Source organism: Notolabrus celidotus, chromosome 13 (assembly GCF_009762535.1).
Source record: "Notolabrus celidotus isolate fNotCel1 chromosome 13, fNotCel1.pri, whole genome shotgun sequence".
Taxonomy (NCBI): Eukaryota; Metazoa; Chordata; class Actinopteri; order Labriformes; family Labridae; genus Notolabrus; species Notolabrus celidotus.
This window is the reverse complement of record NC_048284.1, coordinates 25,880,356-25,907,209: the sequence shown is the minus strand read 5'-3', so window position 1 is coordinate 25,907,209 and position 26,854 is coordinate 25,880,356. Positions and strand designations below refer to the sequence as shown.

At 41.3% G+C, this 26,854-nt stretch overlaps 1 protein-coding gene across 2 annotated transcripts in view; it reads left to right on the top strand.

Moving 5' to 3' along the window:
- The window catches only part of LOC117824264 (centrosomal protein of 128 kDa), a 42,852-nt gene extending 16,386 nt beyond the window's left edge, over nucleotides 1-26,466 (top strand). Inside the window, exons 14-22 of one of the 2 annotated variants that reach the window (XM_034699716.1) lie at nucleotides 2,138-2,326; nucleotides 2,693-3,148; nucleotides 5,363-5,527; nucleotides 6,942-7,106; nucleotides 13,492-13,551; nucleotides 16,380-16,572; nucleotides 22,785-22,834; nucleotides 24,183-24,206; nucleotides 26,152-26,466. In XM_034699716.1, coding sequence (XP_034555607.1) covers nucleotides 2,138-2,326; nucleotides 2,693-3,148; nucleotides 5,363-5,527; nucleotides 6,942-7,106; nucleotides 13,492-13,551; nucleotides 16,380-16,572; nucleotides 22,785-22,834; nucleotides 24,183-24,206; nucleotides 26,152-26,451 — 1,602 coding nt within the window. In that variant the 3' untranslated portion in view covers nucleotides 26,452-26,466. Of the gene's footprint in view, nucleotides 1-2,137; nucleotides 2,327-2,692; nucleotides 3,155-5,362; nucleotides 5,528-6,941; nucleotides 7,107-13,491; nucleotides 13,552-16,379; nucleotides 16,573-22,784; nucleotides 22,835-24,182; nucleotides 24,207-26,151 lie in introns of both variants that reach the window. The other variant, XM_034699715.1, reaches the window with a different exon arrangement.
- The last annotated feature ends 388 nt before the right edge of the window (nucleotides 26,467-26,854 follow it).

The following is a 26,854-nucleotide window of genomic DNA, read 5'->3' as shown; positions in this document are numbered from 1 at the left end:
AATTTTTGGGAATAAACGTGAATAAACCAGGCATTTACTAAATTGAAGGTTGGCTCTTAATAGGGAACTTAAATATATTTGGGGAAAATATATTTTAGCATAATCCTGACTAAAAAAAACTGATTTCAACAAGTACAGGTGAATATCTATGCTGTTCCTCAATCACATGCATATAGCACACTGCTTACTGCAGGGCTATAGAGACCACGTCCCCTACATGTACTGTGCATTCCTCCATCACATGCACAGATGATTTCTAGAATCCTGCAGAGGCTAGGCATGAGAAGCTTGAGGGAAGATGCCTTTTTATTTGCATGTTGAATGGGACTTTGTTGGGATTGCATTTTTGTTCATTTTTGAATGGGTTGGGTCGGGGGATGAGTAATATTTAACTCAACATTCATGTTTTTGTTCTTCAATGAAAGAATTGATTGTTCAATACAATATTTAACACTTGATAAAGCTCTACTAACAAATAAATCTGTTTTAATTATTTTGGATGGATGTCTGCTTATAACAAAACAAATACTTATGCTTGGATATGATACCTTTCCATTAAATGACCCTCAATTCCAAGATAATTCCCATTAATCCCCATAATTCCCATGGAAAGTTTCCAATTTGGGATATTTCCAAAAATTCCCTAGCTTAACTTCCCATGGAATTTTACCAGAAATGTTCCACCCCTTTGCAACCCTAGTTGCTCAGAGCTCAGAGGTCTGTATGTGCTCAGCTGAGATGTGGTATCCTTCCTCTGGCATTAGAAACAGGTCACTTCCACTCTGTTCCAGAGGAGGAGAGAAAGTGTTCCTTGTGTGATCTGGAGGAAGTTGAAAATGAAATGCACTTTTTATTCTACTGTCCATCATATCATGATCTCAGGTGCCTCCTTTTCAACAAAATATCAGAAAACTGTCCTGATTTGTTTTCCATGTCTGATGAAGATAGACTTCAGTTCCTGTTTACACACAAAGTGTTCCAGTTTGCTCAGTTTGTGTTAAATGCTGTTCAGCAGCATAGGAGCACACTCCGTCTGATTTAGTTGTTGTTACTGTCAAATGTCTGAAGTGTACCACTGTGCTTTTGAATTACTTTAGGTCATTGCTGGACATGTGCAGTATTGTAACTGCTCTGCTTTTGTCTTTTTCTTCTTCTGTTGTTGCTCCTATTTTGTTTTGTTTTTGTTGTGTCTTGTAAGTCCATATGGGCTGGGCACCTTTATGGACTTACAAGACACGATGAATAATAAATAAAGTAAACTAAACTAAAAACCAAACTAAACTGTAAATGACTGAAGGTTTAGAAAATATTGAGATGAACTTTCTAAAAGACACAAATAAATGTGAAAACATCTGAAGCTTTGTCGTCATTTTGCTGTAAGAACTAAACAATCAAAGATGTTGGACACTTAATGCTTCCCGACACTCATTTAATTCACGTTTTATTTATTCTGAGGGCTTCATGTCATTCACATCAAAACTCTGATGTTATGTATTTTGAAAGAACTTTGCGACCAAATATGAAGTGAAGTAGCACCTTTGCAAGTACGTTACAGCAGTCATTCTTTGTCAAATCATTTCAAGCCCACTGTTATTATGAGCATGAAAGTCACCTCTCTGTCATTTCCATCCATTTGAACGGAGTGAGTCACCCCTAAACTCACAGTCAGCAGCCTCGCTCCTCACAGACGCAGAGACAGACCGACTCCCACCTGGTATACTCAACGTGACGCGAATTAATTACAAAATCATTTCTGCCCCCTTAATGAATTAGGGGAGAGAATCAAGTGCTCAATTAAATGATTAGGTTCTGAGCTACAGCAAAGTCTTTGCAAATTCCAGTCAAAGCCAGAGTATTAGAAGCAATCTGCCTTGAACAGACCTGACCATTGTCCCTTATCAGGGAGCTGAGTGCCAGCATTTTCCTATCAGTGCAATAGCTGGTTCTGCATATGTTTCTCTCCCTCTGTCTCTCTGTCACTCCTTCTCTCCCTCTCATCATTATTGTTACGGTTCCTTTTTTTACACCATCTCCCGCCTCCTCTTCATTTGTCATTCTTCATTTCCTCTTGTCTTCACTCTCTTTCTCACCCCTCTCCTACACACACACACTTTCTCCTCCTGCTCCCTCCCTCCAGGCAGCCAGGGAAAAGGAGAGCTCCCAGGCCCAGCTGAAGGCGCTGAGCCAGCAGACTGAGGCGGCCCGCAGGGAGCTCGGTGAAATCCTAGGCCGTTTGGCCCAGCGTGAAGAAGAACTTCACCGCAAGGACGTGGAGCTGTCTGAGACCCGGCAGCGCCAGTTGTCACTGGAGCAGGAAATGCGAGAGGTGGGGGTTCAGATTTCTAGGAATGGAAAATGTCTTTTCAAATCACCAAGGACATAAAATGATTTGAATAATCTCTGCCTCTCATTTGGAGATGTTCTGATGCCATAGATTTCTCCCTAATAGTGTTTCATAAACACCGATTTTAGTACTAATACTTAGTGCTTCTACTCAAGCTTTAAAAACCCCAAGCATAAATAATAACAACTCTTAAGGGCTTAATAAAGTTAGCTATTTAGTCCTCAATACTCTAGAAGACACACAAATGTGTCTTAGTTTAAAGCACCTCATAAAAGACATAAAGCATAATGTGTCACAAAAACCATGAAAAAGGAATCTGATCGTCATCTAACGGCATTCTTCACTCAGGTGAGGGAGGTTTCTGCTGCCCTGGAGGAGGAGACACAACGCCAGGTTCTGGTTCAGGCCAGACTGAGGGAAGAGAACCAGAGGCTGGAAGACAGAGCTGACACACAAGCCCGTCGCTGTCAGAAAGACCAGGACGCTCAGGCCGAGCTCCAGGCCTCCCTGAAGCAGATGACCTCAGCCAATGTGCAGCTAGCCCAGCGGTTGGCAGACGGGGAGAGCTCCAAGAAGGAGATCCAGAGGAGCGCTTCGGAGCTACAGGCCAAGCTGTCAGCAGCACAGGAAGAGCGGTCGGCTTTGGGACAGCAGCTGCAGCTGGAGAGAGAGGTGCATCAGAAAGAACTGGACAATCTAAAGGTAATGATGGAGGACAGCAGGACGAAGAAGGACCGGGAAGTGCGGGACTTGGTGAAGCTCTGCAACCAGGAGCGGGATGAAATGCAGGCACACTTTAAGGAGGTAAAGGTGAGCCCTACTTTATGAGTGTTTTCTGCGTAAAGAAAATGTAGAGTTACAGAGCGAGTCTAGCATATGCAGACGTATGGGAATACTCTTCTTTGAAATCATGTCTGTTTGAGGTGATGCTCGACCTGGAAACTGGTCTGATTAGAATAAAAGCTTGACTGAGCTAGCTCGGCCAAAATGTGTGAGTGGTAACTTTGTGGAGTCGAGCAGTGAGGCAGTAAAGAATCTGGCAAATAAGCACACACACATTTTTCCTCATATTGAACTAAAGAGACACAGCACTCTAGGTGATAGGCTTTAATGCCCTGTCATGTGTAATCTCCATGGTGTGCAACCTTTGTTTTGATTAGGTGCTTTATATTTAGACAAACAACAGACTTTAATTGAAAGGCAGCTCTGCTCTGCTCAACAGGCTTCATTTAATCCCCTTATGATTTTGCGTGTCTTGTCAATCTGGACGAGTGCTGGGTGTTTTTATATATTAAGGGATGTGGGATGCTTCATGCTATTTTTGTACACCGATAGAAAAAAAAACACTACGCAAAAGCTACAGTGTATGTAAACCCCTGAGATCTTGTTTTCATTGCAGGTTCCTTGATCTTTATGCTAAGCTAAACTAACTGGGTGCTGCCTTTAGCTACATATTTATCACACAGACATGAGCGGGTATAAATCATTCAGGATCACTCTCTGTAAAATTACCCCAAAATGTCAAACTATTCCTTTTATACGTACCTACAGGCCTCCTTTCACCAAGCAGAGCCGAGCCATGGATTATGTATCAGATGTGACGAATTTGTCAAATCTTCAGAGATGTCAAGGTCATAAACCAACCAGAGAGAGGAGGTTTTCTCTGCACACAGGCATGGATCACAGAGGGCCACACTGTAATTGACATTTCGACAATTATTGGCACAAACTTCACATCCAGCGCGGGGGTAACATGCCTCAGCCACTGAACATCTGGCATATTTCCGACTCAGCGAGACACAGACAAAACTCTCATTTAGACTCATTTTCCTCATCGGGCCCGGGCTGCGTCCTCTGAGTGCGGGTAAATCGAGGATAGCTGAGCCCTTAATGGTGTGTGGTGCCCCATGGATTCTCCTGGCCATTCCTAAGCTCAGAGCGTGAATATTTAAAAACCCCTGATATCAGACCTCTGAAGTCTCATCAAGGAGTGCTGGAGATGGGTCTCCACTTGACTTATTCCCTCAGCGCCCTCCCCTCCTTCGATATCTCCAATGATGAGCCCTCTTGGGAACATTGTTTCTTAAGGGGCATGGTCCTCCCTGATATGGTTGAGTTTAGCCCATTAGCTGTGCTGAATGGCATTAATATCTGACATAGCTCATTGTAATGGTGTCATTTCCGAGTGCGGTGGGGACAAGGGCGTTTGCTCGAATGTTTTTAAGTAGTAGCCTACGGGTACTGCAGATGTCCCTAAGAAGCCCACCCAATATTCACACAGCATAGCCGCAAGCCTGTATTACAGTTTTGATACAGTCAACTGTCAGAAAAGCTTAAATATTCTGATTTCTTGTCCTTGTCCTCTCACTCCTGATTTCTCCTCCACTCTATCTCCTCTCTCTCTTTCTGTCTCTGCCTTAATCCCCCTCTTACTGCCTCCCTCCAGCTCTAATTTTGTATTCTCCATCTGTTTTTCCTCTCTTCTCACTTCCAGCAGTTCTGCTTTTCTGTTTTTTTTCTCTATGTGTGTGTCACTCCTGTAACTCCTAGTCCTCAATCATTGTTGTTTATTCCACTTTTCTATATCTTGAGCTGTGTTTGCTGATGTGATCATTATAGATCAGAAGCTCATATTTGAGGCTTGATTTGTTTTGCACGCCTCAGCTGGACTGAGACAAGGATTACGGACATGGTTTTAGAGTCTTGTCAAAAGGATTTACTCAGTCTCTTGACCTTTATGTTCTCTGCACAGAATGTCACGTCAGACCTAACCTGTACCTGCCAGACTTGACTGAAGACCCTTTATAAATTGTTAGGGTACAAGTGATTTATAAAGCCTCTTTAGGTCAATACAATCAATATGCAATAACTATCTTGCATACATTCTGAACTAATTTCCCTCATATTTTTAAGGTCTGAACAAACTGTACTTCGTTGTATTTCTGCAGCCCAATCAGTCAAGATTATCTGAATCTATTGTCGCTGTATCACTTCTTAAACAAATCCACTCTCTCCTAGGCAGATGCAGCGTCAGACAAGGAGCTGTGTAGGGCACTGCGCATCAACTTGGACAGGATGAAGGATGAGTGTGATAAGCTGGCAGCTCAGCTGAGCACAAAAGACGAGGCACATGCACTCCTCCAGAGAAAGTACCAGCTACTCAAACAGGAACTGGATGACAAAGTAAGCCCTGCTTCCTCTGCCTTGTTTTGCCAACATGGTGACTAATATTGAATGTTGCCATACTTCCAACGCAGGCAGAGTATCTGTTATTGTAGAGGAGGTAAAATATATCTATCGGCACCTCAGCAGATGTTTCAATTAGAGGACAGTAAAAGGTAAACTGTAAGGATGTGACAGCTTTCAGCAGATATAGATAATCTGAAAATGCATCTCTGTTGTAGAGCAGGGGTTCCCAAAAATATGGACAAAAATAGTAGCCAAACTTGAAACAAAACCTTGAAAATAGAAATGTAATGAGTTTTATGCCTTTCTTTTTGCCAGATGACTCCTAAGTTTAGAGTTAGTGAACAGTGAATTGTCAAAGGCATCAGTAGCAGCAGGTTAATTCATAAAGGCACAGGAAACACAGCCACATGCTCATATAAGTAGGCTAACTTTCTGCAGACCAGCTAAATGAAGCCACATTAAATCACTTTGAGGGACAGTGGGGGTGGTGAGTCTTTGGCACCTATATTTTGGGGGTCGCAGACTGAAAAGTTTGGGAACCCTCTGTTGTAGAGGGCTGGCTGTTCCAATAGAGCAGTCTCAAAGTTTCATTAACAGTCAATTGATTGAACAAATTAGCACAGTAAGTCTTGGTTGGTGGATCAAATATGAAAACAACAAGAGGAAACAAAACATCTAAATGATAACCTATTAGTATCCTATATCCCTTCCTTTGTTTCTGGCCTTACATAGCAAGGATATCTGGTATGGTCATGTGATCATACGAACATTTAAGGTTAATTGGAGCCACATCAGCACTATTTTTAGAGGGCCCCTATCAATACACCCTTTGGTGTTTTACAGCTGCAGAAGTATTGAACCTCTATTCACCTCTCTGACAGGTACCTGATAAGTTGTTAAGGGCTCTTTGGGGGGATCCATGTATTGATCTAAGATTGGGTGAAGGGAGAAAAGGGTCTTTTATTAATGTAACATGGTGGTTTATTATCCCAGGGACAGGATAATGATCCACGGCCCCTGGGCAGCACTGATCAGACGGTTCCTGTGCCTCGGACATATTGATTTTGTGTGTCCTGTTAAGGGACCCTGAAACTATTGACAGTGCAAGCCAGAGAGGGAAACTTAACTAGGTTTGTTTGTGTGAGAGGCTTTTTTTTGTGTCTCTGGTGCCCGAGGTCTCTCTTTCTGTGTATGTTTAACTGACTAAACTACAACAACACTGGAAATTCATCCCAGAAAAATGAACCTGCATTTCTCTCCTCCCTGAATTTCCTGCTTACCTTGGGAACATCTCTTGCAATAACACTCCCTATACTGCCATGCAAGATACAGATTACATAATAAAAAGCACACTAATAGCTAATATGCAGCTACATTACCCCACTCTGCCCTCTTCTATCCTACACAGGTCAGGTCAGGTGAACGAAGACGTGCCTCAGAGTCAGAGCTTGTAATGCTGGAGGAGAAGGTGTTGCTGTTGGAGGCAGAGCGAGAGGCAGTCCTCACTTCTCTGGGTGAGGAACTAGATGCAACCTGTCGCAGTCTTGCTAGGAATGGTGAAGACAAACTGCAGGTATTTACTTTGTTGCACTATCGATGATTCTGTTGATTTTTCATTGTTTTTAATGAATAATGTAATATGTGTGTTTGTGTTCAGAGCTCCACTTAGCAGAGTTTTGCCTCTGCTCCAAAATACACTCCCAAACAAAACATAACATTGATATTTCATCCACTTGAGCAGAGAAACATTGTTAACCCAGTGGACCTTTCTATTCCTGGTCCACATTTGACTCACTATTCAGCTCTGATGATCCAACATCTACTGAGAAAAACATTTGATAGTTTTCTCAGTGATTTGGTTTATAAAGTAGTCCCGTGTTTGATTCAGCTTTTGGTCAGTCCATGCTGACAAACAGTAACACGATTCACTCAGTCTTATGCTTTGTTATGTTCAGTTGTAAACATATGCTGTATAAAACATGGAGCAAAGATGGCTGTACCTATTTTCAAACTGCTGACAAAGAGGCCAAGTTGAGTTGACAGCCTGGTTACCTGCCAAACAGCTACAACACACCAGATAGTTAAAACAGCCACATTTAGCCGTTAGCCCCGGGATAACAGGTAAGCATCAGAGAGTTACAGATAATAGGATAGGGATTTCTGCACAGCAGTCTATTTTCCAGAACATAACATCAACCATACAATGCTACTTCTCAAAAGCGCTATTTTTATTAGTTGAACGTGAGTTAGATAAGATAAGATAAGATAATACTTCATGAACCACGAGGGAAATTTGGTTGATGCAGCAACACAGACATAGTAGCAAGAGTAGTACAAGAAGAAGGGTAGAAATAACAAATAAAGAATTAAAAAAACAAACAGGACCAATATATTACTGTAACCATTAATATGTGTATGTCTGTTTTAGGGATGGGTACGAATACTCGAGTACTCGGGTACTCTCCATTGACCCACTTATTCGAGTAGCATTTTGTTACTCGCGCCCCGGCAACATAACTTGAACTCATACAGCATTACATGTGTGACCATGTGTGACCATGCGCTTTTTGTTTTCGCCTAACTGAATACACTTGGTAGGAAAATAATTAACAGGATATAAACGTATGACTTCTCCGGCCACGGCTTCAGCTTTAGTACACACCGAGCCAGATTTCAGCAAAAGCAACTGTTTAACGGCAGCTACGGCAACTCTCTGGGAACATATTGTTCCACCGAAAGCAAAAGCACAACAAATACAGAACAGTCTGCGACACCTGCGACATGTCAGTTAAAAAAAGTAATGTCTGGAAGTACTTCAAAAAAAACGATGAAGTTAATTTGCAGTCCAAATATGTGGCGTTAAACTTGCATACCATAGAAATACTAGTTTGATGCTTAACCACATACAAGGAGAAATCAGCGGAGACCAATAACAGGCAGTCTTGCGTCACGTCTTTTGCTCGCTCTGTTAGCACACATCGTTGTGACGAAACCAGAGCAGAGAAGATTAGCCTGCCAATAACCAAAATAGACTTTGATTTATTTTTGTTTACGGTTAAAAAATAATAATAATTGCGAGTACTTGAGTAGTCTTTCATTAGGTAATTTGAGTAATCAAGTACAAGGATTACTGTAAATTCCCATCCCTAGTCTGTATACTGTCTGTCCTTTATTGTTGTTTTGTTTTTGTTTTTTTGTTTCTGTCCTTTATTTGTTATATCACTTGTCATGTCTTTCTCACAAATGAAAAAGGTTTGAAAAAAAGAGTACAAATAAATACAACCCCGCCCCCCCAAAAATAAAATAAATAAATGAAATAAATAGAAATAGGTAAATAAAATACAAATTTAAAGGTATATACAAATGTTACACATAGTTTGAATAGTTAAGATTTAACAGGCAGTTTGGAAATGTTATTAAGAGTAGTAGAAGGTCGGCATAATCTGCACCAAGTCGTCACCATTTACTCCTCTAAAAGTCGGAGTCGGAGTCAAAGAGTCAATGATCAGAGCATACGAACATGGAGTCTCACATTAACGACACAGAAAGAACTTTCCTTCTTGTGGTGCTGTTTGGAACTGCAGTCTTATCACATCTAGACTATGGCTGTTAATGTGGACCACAGGTCACATCACAGACAGACTGTATATTAAAGATCATGTCACATGTGTTCGTTAATCGTTCATAAAAAAATGGTGGCGTTTTAAGGGATTTTAATTTCTTTGCCAGCCCAATATATACAGATATATCTTGCAGTTTATTGCATACATTCAATATTAAACACATTGGAGCCTGATTAGCTTGGTAAAGTTTTTTCAGTACTTTTGAACAACACTAATACTGCCCAATGAATACAGTTTACCCACACACTTGCACACTAATGAACACACACACACACACACACACACACACACACACACACACACACACACACACACACACACACACACACACACACACACACACACACACTCCCCCCTGCTTGAATCTGCTTTCCTCTGCTGCTCCCGGCTAATGAACCCCGCCAGCTCTTATCTGCTTATATAGATTCCCCAATCTGGTCCAGCAGTGCTGCAGCCAGACATGAGATCCAACGCCCCGCCTCATCTGTAATCTGTCATGTTGAAAAGAAGTCAAACTCACTAGTGATTGGCCTAATGAGGGGAATCATTAACAGTTAAGGGTATGTTAGGTTTCAGTTACCTCCTGGTGCTCTGCTTCCTTGCCTTTGGAAACAATAGAGTTTGAGGAAGGTGTTGTGCTGCAGAAGGAGGTGAGGATAACTAAGGGGGTGGTGTGGTGTCTGCTGGGAGTTTGCTGTATGTTACTGTCAGCTGCTAAGGCGCATTTTAACTAAATGAAAGTGCTTCATAGCAACAAAATGCTTCCACTACTTTCAGAAAACCCCAACAGGTTGATAAACACATCTGAATAACGGTCTATGACAAATGTGTTTTGTCTTGTGCTAAATGCTAAACCTGTGCAACCTTGTGGGGCCAAATCTCTGACTTTCTCCCACTTCTCACAAACATCCTGTCCACATCCTCTTTTCTGGGCTCAGCTGGCTCTCGTGAATTCTCACCGTGTACTTGTGAAATGTTTGTGTTTGAATATAGCCAGTAGTCTTTTTCCTCAACCTTATAGGTGTTTAACATTGCTTATCTTTATGGAAACATCTTGCTGTGTCTCATCCAGGTGCTGGTAGTCTGAACATCTTCTCCACCATATGTGTCTCTCTAGACTTTCCCATCTCTGCCATTTTCTTAGCAGGAGGTGAAACAAACAAACTGTAACCAAAGATACACAGTCAGAGATTTACTTGCTTCTGAAAGGGGCACACACACCATGCAGTCACGCATCTAAATTAGCAGTGGCAGACACTCGGATTCCACAGCAGTGCTACTGAGAAAATAGTGGCATTTATTTCACTTCAACCCAGCAGACAGCACTTTGAACTCCCAGCCTACTTGTTCAGTTTTTCAACAGTTTCACCTCCTTTTTGTCTGCCGCTGCGCTGAACTGCTTTGATGGTTCAGGAAAAAGTAAAGAGAGCGAGAGGCACAGAGGCATGTTTTATCCTCCCACATAGTCACACGCTCTGCTGTGTGGTTGTAAACTCCCAGAGACGGGGACCTCTGCACAGCAGCACGCCATCGCCGTTCTTTGAGCTGTCGCGGCAACAACTTGGGAAATTCATTCTGCTTGGATCTGGTGTTGAGTGACAGCTTGAAAAAGTTGCTTGACACCTGTGCAGTGACGCTGTTGTTTGTCAAGCTCGGGACAGAATAGGTCTAAAAAAAATCCTGCTGTGTGCTTTCCATGGCTGTTGATCATGCGTAAACACCTTGCCACCAGGGTGCACTTGAAGAAGAGGTTGTACTTTTTTGTGAGCTTTGTTCGCGGTTGTGTGTGAGTTTGCGAGTGTGAATCTGTATTATTTGGTCATATGCCTTTTTTTTCCCTCCAGTATAGCAGAATGGGAGTTCTGTTTTTTTTTCAGTATGTTTGTGTTTCAGGGTGCAAAACTGCTTAAAAGACATCAAAGAACATTTCGTAAACTGCTTAAACCATTACCGATACAATAACACCATTATCAATCAATCAATCAATCAATCTTTATTTATATAGCCCCAAATCACAACAAACGCTATCTCAGGACACTTTTACAAACCAAAGCAGGTCTAGACCGTACTCTATGTTATGTCATTAACAACGACCCAACATCAAGACAGGGTAAGACTCAGTCTGAACTCATCTTAATCCACCATGAGCAGAGCACTTTGCAGCATTTAGCAAGTTACAGCGGCAAGAACAAACTTCCTTTAACAGGCAGAAACCTCGGGCAGAACCAGACTCATGTTAGACAGACATCTGCTTCAACCGAGTTACAGTTACATGGAACCCTTTAAAGAACCCCTAGCTTTATCTGTAGTGTAGCAATGAATTTAAACTTGGCCTAACTTTATTGGGCAGCTGTGGCTCAGTGGTCGAGTCGGTCTTCCTCAATCAGGAGGTCAGGGTTTCGATCCCAGATCTAGCTGTCCACATGCCAAAATGGTCCTGGGCAAGACACTTCACCTCAAACTGCCCCCGGTGCTGTGCCATCAATGTGTGAATGGGATTAGTCAAACGTGTGGAGCTCTACATAGCAGAGTGTATGAATGTAGTGTGAATGGGTGAATGTAACATGTCATTTTAAGACTCTTTGAGTGATCAGAAGACGAGAGACAGCGCTTTAGCACTTATCAATACAGATGTTACAAACTGCTTTCCATCGTAAAAACCCAACAATAATGAACAAAGCAAGACAGGGGGACATGTTGAACTAGCAAGACATATGAAATTTAAGAAAAAAAATTAAAGCAACGGCTGAGTAAAAGAGTAAAAGAGAACCGACTAAAAACAATCAAAACTATAAAACAATTAAAAATCAGTAAAACAAATAAAGGAGTGAATAAAAGAAAAACAAGAATAAAAGTACGTTTAAAATAGATACAGTATCATGTATTAAACATAATATTACAAGAAGGCCTTTGGATAAAAATATGTTTTCAGACACGTTTTAAAAGAAGATACTGATGTAGCTTGCCTGAGATTGAGATGTTGACCGTGAACAATTTAAGAATGAAGATTCAACAACCTTCCATGCTCTCTCTTTAGAGTGATATAACGAAAACCTTTGCAGTGTTTCAGCCCCTGTCAAAGCTTAATTTTCAAGGATCTCTTACTTAAACTTTACCTCTTTGAAACCTGAGTCTCATTGCTATCTTAAGCAGCACACCCACAGGAATCTTTTTCTGTTCTCTTAATGCCCACCTAGTCGTGTCTGAGCAATCAGTAAACATAGAAAAACACAAATTAGAAAAGGTAGCTTTGGATTGAACTGCCTCTTTAGGGTGTCTGGCAGGCTCAGTGAATTGTTGCGAATTTACAGTTATTCCTGTTTTTTTTTTTAATCCAGGTTTCTTGCTGGTGTCCATACTATCTCTATCTGAAAGAATGAGAAATAATGACCAGCTACTCAGTGCTGCAGTGGGAAAAGTGCACCCCTAATTGCATCTGAACAGAGGCCTGATTGGCTACACAGTGTTGTGATAAAAACTTCAATACATACTGTGGCTGGAATTATATGTATTGTTGTACTTTAGGTACTGATGAGAGGTTCTCATCTCATCATGTGAACCGTGTAGGTTATGAAGCACAACACAAACTAATAACCTTCAGAGAAAACTCCACACACAGAGCTGACACATCAGCATAGTGTTGGCAGAGCTGTGCTTTCAGGGGAGTGAGGTCTAGTTATCTGTTGTATCTGTATATCTGAGTGTCCTTTTGTCTTATGAGTGTATATCGTGTGTGTGTGTGTGTGTGTGTGTGGTGTGTGTGTGTGTGTGTGTGTGTGTGTGTGTGTGTGTGTGTGTGTGTGTGTGTGTGTGTGTGTGTGTGTGTGTGTGTGTGTGTGTGTGTGTGTGTGTGTGTGTGTGTGTGTGTGTGTGGTCAGCAGTCATTAGGAGTTGGCAGACAGTCAGTTTGTATTGCTGCTGCTGACTAGCTTGTCTGCTAAGGATGAAACATACTCCCTGAGCTCATTTCTATGACACACACATAAAACCTCAGTGTGTTAGTGTGTGTGCATGTGTACTGTCACAGGCAGTTTAACAAACATGCACACCAATTTAAGTTGGCAGAAGCACTTCTTCACAGAAGTTAAGGGTTTGACAGGAGGCTGTTTTTCTCATTTTGTCCGGCTGTATTTCGATCACTATTACTGTTTTTTCTGTTACATTCTATAACCCCTGCTGTCTTATATGTATTTGTATTTGAAGACATATAACTGTAAAAAGTTGTCAACAAAATGTTTAACTTTTGCTCTTCTTATTGTGGAATATTATTATTAATGTGCATACTGACTAACGGAGCAAAGCTCTCATTTGCATATGTCTGTGCTCTTTCAACAGGCGATCTCCCAGAAACCTGGATTAGTGAAAGACCCTCATCGCTGGCTAGCTGAGACTAAGGTATGATTATAACAGGAAGTAGTGCTGCCTTCCTCATGGGGGATTTGTCTGCATAATTAATTATGTAAGTGAGAAGACAAAAATTGAGCATGTCACACAATTTTCATCAACGTCATGCTCACTCGCTCGTCAACAGTCTGTCAAACATTGATGATCGACTGTTGTCCATGTGTTTTATAACAATCATCATCAACCTTGATTATATTTGAGAGAGCATTAAGGATGGACCATGTCTGCTTTGACACTGAGATAGTTTCAAAGGCAAATTTGATGGTTCGCAGTCACAGACGTCACCGGTGTTTCAGTGTAAATCGTTACCCTATCAACTGGTAACTATCAGCCGAATGCACCTTTTGCAATTGCTTTAGTTTTTCTCTAAAGGCATAACTGATTCAGTTTGATTCATTCACGAGGGCTCTTCATGGTACCACAGCTGTTTGGCTGAAAGTCTGCATTTAACATGGTCACTCCTAAAACCAAAACACCTGTTAAACTGAAACTGTTGTGATCCTGTCAGAATTACGTAGAACTTGAAGTCCACAAGGAGCATCAATTCTGACAATCAACCACAGAACAACCACACATTTTGATTGTGGTTACAGTTTAATTCAGAGTTTAAAGCTTGCTAACTTCTGTTACCAAATACATGTGCATCATTTTGATGACGTAGACTGTAAAGGGGTCTTTTGTTTCTTCTTTGAGCGCAACACTAACTTCAGATAACTTCTCTGAAAGAGAGCAGTGATTGTTGAAGGACTCCCTCTCTCAGCTGAGAGGGATTTGCAACCAAAATGTCTTTCCATAATAATCAAAATAGTAGTTTTAGATTTGGCAACCTTTAGAAATTCAGTTTAAGGACGCTGTTTTTAACAAACTCATTCATCTCATTCTGCATCCTGGTTTTCATCATTAATTGTTTCATAGTATTTTTTTAATTAATGGAATCATAAGATGCAGTTTATACTTAACATGTTCCCTTCTTGCTGCTATTTTCTATCTTTTTAAGTAGTTGCATTTGCTAAAACAAATCTACACCCATTCAGCATTGCAATGATGTACTGTACAAAAGAAACGTGATTACAGCACTGGTGATGATGCATGATACAGTGTTAAAATGTATTTGCTCAATTCACAGCCATAATATATGTCTCCTGTCCTAAATCATTCACAAGAAGAAAGCTGCAGAGTACAAGAGCATTAATTAAACGCCTAGTTAGCACTTTTATTTTAGTAAATTCTCGATCTGATGTACTGGCTTACAGAGCTTATTTACAATTCCCATTCAACCAATCATTGTGTATGGCTGTAACAACTCTCTGTTTGAAATACTGGTGGAGTGTTAACATTTCCTGTTGAACCAACAGATCCACACTGCCTAATCTGGGTCAAGCTGTAGAGAAGTAAAGATGTAAGATACCTTTAGGAAGGCTTTAAACAGAAAGCTGGCTCCCTCATGGTTGTTTTATATCATGAGGTTTAAATAACTATAATAAGTTCCAATTTGATCCATTTGGCAAGTTTGCAGACTTCTGCTTAAGGTCTGGTGCTGCATGATCATTTGCAATTTCATAGCACAATAACAGCGGTGACAATGAACGCATGGCAAAAATCTGAATTCATCCCAATTAATAGGATCAATTTTTTCATGTAAATGGTAAGGCTGCAACTGATCTCAAATAGTCACATGGTCCCAATCTGATCACAGGTTTGTGTCATGGAGCAGATTATTTTTTGTACCAGCCCCCCTCCCCCAAACACACAATTTTTCTATTCTTCACTCAGACAAACTTCCAACTCTCCAAACTGCATTTTCAGGCTCAGTGAATCTCAACACATTTCCATGCATCTCCATAACGTATCTAATCCTCAACTTTCTTCACACACATACAATCAAATAAACCTGAACTGCTTTTTTTATTTATGAAGTGTGAGTACAACAGTATTATATATATAAAAAGCTGCATCATTTCAAAAACAGTCATTGTTACCCTCAACACAGTACAAACACAAAGCCAATGCAACTATTAACAAGCTTTGCCCTTCACTTACTGTGTGTGCATCTTTATTAATGTTAAAGGTTCAAGGTTGCTCTATTTGTACTTGTTTATATTTTTGGTTTGCAGTGAGTGAGTCAGCCTCCTTCTAACAACCACCAATAAGCAGCTCAAGATGAGACATGAAGAAGTGACATAGTGCTCAGAACTAAGCTAAAAACAAGAATTAAGCAATCAATGAAAAAAAGGTAAACAAGAACAAGTTAAGTTGTGCCATCAATAAAGACAACATCAAAAGATCCATAAATAGTGGATGTAAAATAGAGCACTGGGGGCCTGAGTATGATGTCCATGTACCATTTCCATGCAGTCAACTGAAGCTCAAGCTAGCCAACAGATGAATTAGTGTAGAGTTAGTGGGGGAAACTAAAGTTTTAGAAGAGGAACATTTTGCCAATGCAGGTGTTTCCATCAAGAAGAGAGCACCAGAAAAAGACAAACTATGAAAAGTGGCCAATGAACACTGTTTTAGTTATTGCACTTTATATTGTTATTGCACAATGCAATCATATATTTTTCTCATATCATTGAAGACTTGATCAGAAGTTGGCGCACATTCCCTTATGTAATATAAAGAAATAAATCCCAATAGGATTCAATGAGTCAGATTTCAAGGGTTTGACTGTTGGAACTGAGGCTTTTGTCATGATAATCTATAAAGGGGATTCCCCCCTTTGATTCCCTAAAATTTAAATTAAACTTTCACTGAATGAACTCTCAAAACCACCACCAAAAACAAGTATGCATTAGTTTTGTTTTGCTTTACCTATCCAGACAAAGCTACGCTGGCTGTGTGAGGAGGTGCGGGAGTGCAACACCAGAGAACAGCGCCTAAGGAAGCAGCATCAACAGACCAGAGATCAGTTGAAGGCCCTCAGGCAGAGCCGGGACTCAGAGCAGGCAGCTCTCCAGCAGCATCTGGACCAACAGGAGAAGCTGCTGCACTCCCTCAGCTCTGAAAAGAGAGGTACAATAACAATGGCACTCTTATTTTACCCGCACGAGGAAGCAAGTGGGAAGGTGGCAGAGGATTGGTGGGAAAGGATGTGTGTGGTGGTTTTCCTCCACTGAACAATCGTACTGTCGTCATCAAAGCCGGCACGTTAGTCATGTACCCCACACCATGTAAAAAGCCTCTGTACAGAATTATGTGAGACTAACCAAGCTGTGTGTTCTTTATGAGGGAGCTAGTGCCGGATTTAAATAAGCATCACACAATAAATCCTTCCGTTGAATTACGGATGTTGAGCAGCGTGAACATTAACAGCAGCTCATAGTATAAATGTATTTCTCCCTTTATTATTCAAAACAGTCTTTAGATTGATTCACACAAGTCACACACCGACTTCCTGTTTTCTACCGCTCTCGGTTATATTCAGTCACATCATCATTTGGAGCAATAACTAGCTCAATACCTCGTATTAGTGAAGTGTCTGATTATGTTATGTGTGTTGTATTGTTTGGGATGTATAGTAAAATGTGCCTGAGTATGTGAGCTGTCGTCTTTTAGACCGTCGACTGTCTCAGAGTGATTACAACTATAAGAGAAGCCTCTTAATGTAAGTGAACTCTGAGACTTCTTTAGGTAATGGACTTGTTTTTAGCGTCCCTTCTTTTCACAAAGTGTTTCTTAACGAGCTGTAACTGCAGGGAAGAACAACTTGTTTTGTGCTCGTCACGTGAACAATGCAGGGCCTAATTTGTGTCCCAGTAACGGAGAGATAAGAAGGTTTAAAGAGACAGTGGGACTGTTGAGAGAGAAAGGGAGACATGAATAAGGAAGGGTAAGACTGCACACGGAGGAAATCATCTCTCTGTGAAGTCGCGTAGTTTTACCTCAGATAGAAACATTGTACTGTAGAGCAGAAGGAACCTGCCAGAGACAACCACTATTTATTTGTGGCCTTTATGCATTGCTATTGTCTTAATAAGTTTGCATTCAAAAAATACAATGCTGCAGTTTAGAGTGAGTGTTGTATGAGTTATAATTAAGCAGCAACCTGCACCCGCGAGAATTGAAGCCAATGCGGAAGTGTTAAAAACTGCAGTTTCTCAAGTGTCCACTTGAGGCTGGCTCCGGAGGTAACGGAAACCACATACATACCAATTCAAAAAAGCCGATCTTTACAGCAGAAATAAACATGTTTACAGCCTGGTACAAAAGACGAGTGTAGTCTGGATGGCTCATTTCTCGATCAGCACACACTGTACTGGGGTGAATTTTTTCATAACGTGGCAATTTCTAAGATATTAAGATTATGAGTTTTCCATTATGAGAGGCACAGCTGACTTGATTAACAGGCAGGAACTGTAGCTGTTGGCGAGGAGGCTCAATGCCCGCCTCTTAACCTCACATTAGCTCGGCAGCAGTTATGTTGCGTTCAGCATTTCCAATATGGCACCCACTGACAACAGGCTTCAAAACAGCGCTTGAGAAACAGATCGGTGTTGTCACAGATACTACGTCCATTATTTATACAGACTACGGTTATAATACACAAGAAAACAACGGTGCACTGTAATATTCAATATAAAATATGTTTTCAAAATCTAATTACACACAGATGTTATCAGTGTTTGTTAAAATGTGAAGGAAAGCCCTGCCACTTAGACCTAAATCTAATATATTCCTAACCCTGATGTACCAAAAAATAACATCTTTACTGCTGTATCATATGTTAGTGAAGTATGTACTGTAAATTCATGCTAAAGCTAGCCCAGGTTTAGATGTTTGAAAGAATAAGCTAACATTAATTATGAGAGCCAGCTAGCTCATGTTGGTATCAAGTGTTGAACCTTGTACCTGCCTCTGTTTCAAACTGTGGCTCTTTCAGGGCTCTCAGTGTCTACACACTGATTTGGTCAATTATGATCCCATGGCCCCGTCCAGATAAGTCACCTTGCTTCCAGGCTCATTTTCAGGCCCTGTGGAAACATGCAGCTTCCTCCGTCGCCGGTCCCTATCAGCTGTTTAACAGAAGTTGCCTGTCAGTCGTCACTGCAGGCAGAAGCACTGATACCGTTTCTTCAGTAATTATACCGGAGATTTATCCGTGTGTCACAGCAGCTGCACAATCTGGTTACATGAACTGAAGGCATGCAAATGTAGATTTTATCAACATGTTTTGAATGTAGCTTCTGTGTAATATGCTTGATCAGTGAGGTTTCTTGTTGAATCCCTGCAGAGTGTGAGAAACGGGAAGATCCCTGTAGATTTATGATCAACAGCAATACACTCAACCATACATGACACACAGTGTCGAAGTTTACCGACCCAAGCGACTACTTCTTGTTTTCTTATTCGTGTTATCAAACGTGTAAAATGTGTTCCTGTGGGGTTTCCACAGCTCTTTCTGTACTTGTCTGTACATCTCTGTAGATCAGCTGTCAGTAGCAGCACTCTGCAATCTCAAGACAAATGGTATTTTCAGAGATTTCATCACCTGGGCAGCTCTCTCTATTGGCTTCTCTCCTTACAAAAGTCAGTACGGCATGTGTGAGTGTCAGTAGCTCTACTACATGGTGAGATGTGACTGGATGTGAATCAGGGGAGAGAACAGCAGTGAACAACTCCTGCCCTGCTTGCATGAAAAGGTAGATTATAACAGGCTAGCTAAAACCAAGCGGCAACCTCCAGCCAGAAGAATTAAAGCCAATGCGGAAGTGCTAAAAACTGCAGTTTCTCAAGTGTCCGCTTGAGGCTGGCTCCGGAAGTACCAGAAACTACATACACACCAATTAAAAAAAGACAATCTTTACAGCAGAAATAAACATGTTTACAGCCTGGTACAAAAAACGAGTGTAGTCTGGATAGCTCATTTCTCGATCGACACACACTGTACCGGGGAATTTTTTCATAGAGCAGCAATTTCAAAGATATTAAGATTACGAGTTTTCCATTATGAGAGGCACAGCTGACTTGACTGACAGGCGGGAACATTGTAGCTGTTGGCTAAGAGGCTCAAAGCCCACCTCTTAAACTCACACTAGCTCACTTGACAGAAGTTAGGTAGACTCCAGCATTTCCAATATGGCTCCCTCCAACAATTGGCTTCAAAACAATTCTTCAGAAAAAGATGGATGATGTCACGTATACTACGTCAATTATTTATACAGTCTATGGCTAAAGCCAAAGGTTAGAGACTCTTGAGAAATATGCCACAGCCTGAGATGATATTTGGGGGAGAATGTGTTGTAGTTAGATATATTTTTCAATATGGATGTCCTTGAGGGGGTGGGGACACAGCCTTTACCAGGTTAATATTAAACTTTGGAGCCAGTAGTGAGTCATCACATTGATATAATCTTCTGTTTTCATCAGACAAGTGATGTCAGTATGATATTGCTTATTTTAAAGTCAAGTGCTTTATATATTTATTGTAAAGCCAAGTCATCTACAATGCTGTCAGAAATTATGCAGCAGTTATTTTAAACAAAAGCAACACTAAGGTTGGAACAGTGAGCGTTATTATAGCAAAAATAATACAGTATGATTTTATATCCTAGTGATGAATTAAATTGTGTTTTTCAGCATCTGCACGATGTGTTCTTTCCTCAGCATAATGCAAAGCAGATAAACATGAGCAGGTACTGTGGCATTTGCGGAGTAAAACTCCAATGTTAAATCAATTTGTTTCTTGAATTTAAATTAACACTTCATCGGTGATTGCAATTAAAACAATTTGGTTGGAAAAAACCACAAACCCATTGTGTCCCTCCTCAAATGTTTGGGTAGCATAACTTACCAGCAACAGAGTTTGTTTGAATGGTTACTACAGGTGTAGAGATGTAGACTATATAACCTGACTCTTCTCACTGTTAACCTGCAGATTAAAAATCATTCAGTGTCGGCACAGTCCAGCCTCCTACATCCTTTCTGTTTGGTTTTAGTTTGTGGTATCAATCTATCTTTGATAAAATGGTCATGTATTATTTATGGAATGGTGATTAACTCATATCACTTCATAGACTCTTTTAACTCTCTCACCCACACCGCAAGACACTCACTCACTGTGCAATAATTTGCTGTAGAGAGTCAGATCTCTGACAGCTCTGTGAGGGGTTAGCATACAGTTGAGTATATGAAGACAGGGTCTGATGATCATTTGAACAAATAAGAGCCTGAATGATATATCAGTTGGACCAAGTTCTGCTGCAGATATTTAGAGTTGATCCATGCATCCATCTATCCGCCCATCATTAATACCACTTATTTGATTTGATTTATTTCATAAGTCAAGAAACGCATGCCAATCCAACCTATCGACTGCAGAAAAACACTGCAGGAAAATAAAGATGCATGGAAAGGGCACCCAAGATAAGCTTCCAAAAACTTTTGGTAGGAGGCCCAACATAAAGCAAATGATAACAAGTAAAGCACATCCCACAAAATACAACAAATGAGTGAAAACAAACAGCACAATAGTCCCTACACACCACATTAGTCCAATATTAATTCCATGGCATGGAGTTTTAAGCACCACAGAACACCTCTGGATCCAAAAGAAGATGTTAGATCAGGAGCCTTCGAGCATAAAATCAGTTCAGACCTAAGCACGTATAGTGGCTACTGGCCAGAGCAAACAGAGACAACAGGCGATCACATTCCAGCTATCTATATACCAGCATCAGGTGATTTATAAATAGATATTTCAGTTCAGAAACACAAAATGAGGAGAAAAGAGCAATAGAATACTCAGATGGACACGAGTACACACAGTAACACCAGTTAATCATATAACAACTGTTTCTTCTTATGTTGTTATCAAGCTCATTCCATATCAGCGGTCCTCTGCATACAACACTGAGGCTGGTACCTTTAAGTCTTCGTTTTTTCCCCGTAATTAGATGTTTTTTGCTAGTGTCATGTGTATGCAGAGGACCACAGATATGGAATAAGATCACATCATCTGCAGCTTACCCTGTTTGAGGTTGTGGTGGGACCAGAGCCAATCCTAGCCGTCATTTGGCAAGAGTTAGGGTACACCCTAGACAGGTTGCTAGCCTATCACAGGGCTAGCATATAGAGACAACCATTCATACTCACACTCTCACCAAGGGCAATTTAGAGTCACCAGTTAACCTAAAAAGCATCTCTTTGCACTGTGGGAGGAAGTCGGAGTGCCCTTAGAGAACCCAAGCCTGCACAGGGAGAACAGACACACCAAGGCAGGGACCCTCCTGCTGTGAGGCAGCAGTGGTATCCGCTGAACCATCATGCAGCGTGTATCAAAATATGTGACTCGTTTTACAGGACAAACAATTCAAAAACATTGATTGGAAAGATTAAGAAGAAATGGAATTGCATATCACTTGTACTTCATTATACTCTCACCTCTGTCTGCTGCACATGTAAAAACATAACAGCTGAGCAGACCTGTGCCTGTATGCACGTCCAGCCATTACACAAACAGGACCATTAGTCTTAACGTACCGTTATGGAACGGCCCATTTGGCCGTAGCGTTAGCCGAATGCACGACTGCAAATAATTGGCCAATTAACTAATTCTGCCATGAAAGCGAGGCTGGTGCAAAACGTCATATGTCCAGGGAACAGCTATTTTCAGCAAGTCAATCGTCAAAGATATCAAACAAGGAGAAAGGGAAAGTTTGGCTTAAGATCTTGAACAAGGTAAATGCGTGTGGTGTTTCTGAGCGCACAGTAGAAGACCTAAAATATAAAAGAACGTCTTTGCATATTTCGTCTTAAATGGTAACGCATAAGCACGATGTCCGCCTTCCTTTAAACAGCCTAACAGGTGCTGTAATCCTGTCATTAGCACCTGTAATGGTGGGGTCTACCTCCATTAAATGTAATGCTTTGTTGGGGCTCTAACCTGGCTCATGCATACCGCTAATCCCTTTTTTTGACCAGTAGTACAAATGGCCCGTTTTCATCGCTAGTGGCTGGACGTGCATACGGGCCCTGGTCTACACTTGAATTAGTTGACAGTGTTTCACAGTGTTTACCATTTTAACCAATTTGTTTGTTCGCCACACATCAGTACAAAACTAGAGATTCATTCACTTAAGTGTATTTTCATTTATGCTGTAAATTCAGTATAACAGCCGCTATGTTGTTGTCACTGAACTAGAAGCTTTATCATCCCATCTCAAAAATCCTAAATCAGTAGGGCTGTGGTCTGAATGTTGAAAACTGATTAACTGATTTTCTTTCAGAGCTTTTGGAGAGTTGTCACAGGAAGGAGGAAGAGATGAGGAGCCTTCAGGTCAGCATCAGGTCTTTGCTAATCTTTGTTTGCGTGTTCATTTGTGTTTGTTAATATGCAGCATGAATATTATATGCTCTTGTTTCAAAGAGGCTGCCACACAGAGACAGTTGGTACTATTTTATCTGCACACACAGCCTTCACTTTCTTTTTTTCTTGTTGCATATTTGTTGGTTTGTTTTTGAGTACGAGCTGGCCTTTAGCCATCTGAGTTCTGTGATGCAGTGCTACAAACAGCAGTACACAGCCGCCGGCCTGACAGACTCCTTGCAGCTTTGCTTGGACAAGTAGCTAATTACTGCAGACATGAGGCCTTGGAGTTTAAAAGCCACCAGAGGCCTTGTTTCTGTCTTCCAGCTCTGCAGCTTTTACACTTGGCAGGCAACCAACTCACCTTGTCTGGATTGGACTGGCCCCTTGCGCCGCACTGGCCCTTTACTCCCCATTAAAAAACAGAACACACACTCTCCCGCTCTCTCACACACACTTAAATGTCAGCTAATCATTTGTTCTCTCCCAGCGTGGGTTTGTACCTCTGTGAACGTGTGCAGTGTGTGTGTCTGTGTGTCTGTGTGTCTGTGTGTCTGTGTGTGTGTGTGTGTGTGTGTGTGTGTGTGTGTGTGTGTGTGTGTGTGTGTGTGTGTGTGTGTGTGTGGTGTTTGTGTTGGATACCAGGGTCCCATCTGTGGCTGCATGATGGCACCTGCTGCAGCTCGTGTGCAATTAATCAGCCCTCTCAGACCCAGTCGAGCTTTTAATTATGAAGAATGAGGAGAGACATGTAGAGAAGAAAGACAGAGTGAGGAATGTATACAAGTAAAAAAGGTTGGGGGGGAGGGAGAGACAGAGAGAGAGAGAGGGAGAGAGAGAGAGAGAGAATGCCCTTGTTGTAAAGCAGCAATGCATTACAGGCAGGGAGGGGGAGGCAGCTGTTTTTGGAGGGGAGAGCAGGTGTTTGTTTGAGTGGCAGATAAGAGGCATAGCATCACTTATGCATCGTTAGAGAGGGAACATCAGTCAGGAGCTGCATGAGCAGTGAAAGCGGTTTGTCTTTGTGTGTTTGTGTGTGGGTGTGTAAGTGTCAGTGTGTTTGAAAAGAAGCCTGTAGTGTGCTACAGACTCTCCCTAGCCCCTGCATTTCCCTCCCTTGTTACATATTTGTTGAAAAGCTCTGTTCCCCCGTCTGTCACTGCTCTCCCACACACACCGGGTTTTTCTCTGCCTGTCTAAAGCAGTTACCTCAATTCACCGTCTGGTTCATTTTGATTAAACCTGTTCGGTTATTGTTATCTTAATATATGATTACATGCATATAAATGAACACTGCTGTGTTTATGTGTCCCCACAGGATCGTGTTTTGGATCTGGAGATGGTAAGGTTTGATTTTCTCCCCCATCAAAGTAATAAAAACAGGTGGGAAATAATAGGTATGTATATTGAGATGCCTGGAATCCTGCAGTGCACAGAGCTTGTTAATAATTAGAAACCACGCTGACTCACAGCATGATTGGTTGCAGATGTGTAGGCAGGCTCACCTCAGGCTCACCTGTTTGTTTAGCTACACACAAAGAGGCTAACATGGGGTTAGAAATGATGCTTTAGTCAAGGCCCAGAGCTCTCTCCATCATCATAAGTCTTGCTGATGGGGTTAATAGCCAAGCTGTGCTGACAATACAGTATTGACCTCACCATCACAACAGTTAACATTTAGCTTTGAGATGTCAGGCTGAAATTACTGAGCACTACTGAAAGGTTATATTGACCGAAGCCCCTTTTCCTCTCTTGAAAAGCATTAAATAAATGAAGCCGTCTAATGCACCCTGTCCATCTGTCACAATTATGCTCCATGCATGGCCACATCAACCTTCAATTAGCTACTGTGATTAAAAAAAGAGAGAAAAGCCTCGGACCACTCTCAAGGCAAATAATTTCTGCTTACAGCAACAACACAGCTGCAGACTGTATCGACCCTTCCTGCTTTCAGCCCGGGTGCCGTGGGATCACCACAGCAAGCATTACTTGTGTGTCAGCGTGCCATTGAGTGTGGCAATCAGGGTGACGCCTCGTAACGAGCAGTTCTTTGATGCTTAAATGCTTCATCTGAATGGGAATGGGAAATCTATTGAAACATACAGTGGGCGTGATGAACAGACTGGAGTGCGACTGAAGTAGTTACTTCATCAAAGATTAGACCGACTGTGTGGTGACAAAAATAGATATAATAGATAGATGTCTGGACACAAACAAGGCCCAGAACAGTCCTCAGATAAGTTGTATTTTCATGAATTAACCTCCATAAATCTGAGTTCCAGTAGCTGAAGATTCCCAGCCTTCTGTTTATGTCTTAGTAACTCTTCCAGAAAAGCAAACATGCCATAACATAAGACAAAAAGGATTTTGTCTTCCATGTAACAAATACTCTCCCCCTGTAAGCTGTATCTGCCCCATGTATCTCTCTCCTGATGTTGAGGTTGGCAGCTCTAAGAACAGTTAAATGAAATGTCAACATACTCATAGCACATTCTCATCATCCCTGCAGCACAATAATCTCTCCTACAGATAATCCAGATCTTCAGTTTATTCCAATAAGTCAATGCAATTTATCAACGGATCCTTCCAATGAAATCTGACCTTGAAGGAGTCAGGAATGTGACCTGAAGTGTTGTTTCAAAGCCCCCTTGTAAAGTGTTCCTGTCAATAACAATTCTATTTCTACAATTAGTGCGTTGTAGAGGAAATTTGTGTTTGAGACATTGAAGTCCAATGAATAAGTGAAATATGTTCCCTTTGTGTTTCAATGTGACAAATTATTTTTAAGACATTGTAACATTGTAATGTTTACTAACACGCTTGATGTCTGTCAGTCTTTGTTGGAACAATAATTGTTATCCTTGGAAATTTCAAAACACTGACAGAGCAGTGTGAACGGAGGAAATTTGCATCCTTATGCACAATACAATCAAAACAGGCCTTCATTTCATCTCGTATATATATATATATATAAATTTATATTATTACTATGTTTTGAATGTCTTTGCATTGCTACTTTAATCAGCTAAAGGCCTTTTTAGCTACACCATGGTAAATTAACACCTGACCACAAAGAGATATTATATTTACAATTGAACATACTCGATCATCTGTGCACATGTCATCAAATATGAAGGCATCAGTAGCCACCTCAAATCAGTTTTATCTGAGGCTAAGAATGATAAAACTGAATGATAGGAAAATATAGAATTACCAAAATTGTAGTTGATAGAACTAATCTTGTGTTTGTTTGTTTGTTTGTTTGTTTGTGTGTGTGTGCTTCCCAGAACACAAGAGTAGCCTTAGACCACTTGGAGTCAATTCCAGAGAAGCCATGTCTGATGAAGAACTTCAAAGATTTGGAGGTGGGTTTTGAGCAGTCTTTAAATGTTACAAAATGGATTTCACAACAAAACACCGGTGTTAAGGACCAACTAAAAATTGTGTCCTGCGGAGCTCTGGATATTTGGGACACATGGAGGCAGAGGAGGCAGAAAGCTAAGAGGAGGAGAGCTGGTATAAGGAGACAGAGGTTATGGAGAGGAGACCGAAGCCATGTCTCTCCTCTCTCATCATGGGCAACGTGAGATCTCTGGCTTATAAGATGGACTATCTAATAGGACTAGCCAGGAGTCAGAGAGTTTTGGGGAAGTAGCATGGTGTGCTTCACGGAAACGTGGCTGCATCTGGATATTCCCGATCACAACGTCTCCATTGACGGCTTCCTGACTGTCCGGGCAGACCAGGATAGCACTGAGAGCGCTGTGGGCCTCCGACCATATTATCTGCGCAGGGAGATCTCACATGTTGTGCTGGTAGCTGTTTACATCCCCCCCTCTGCCAACCCAACTACGGCATCCATCGTTCTCAACGCTGCCATAGCCAGACTCCAGACAGACCACTAGAGTGCCCTCTTCCTGATCTCCGGGGACTTCAACCATTTATTTTTCTACATAGCTTATTCTGTCTTCTGTACATACTTTTATCATC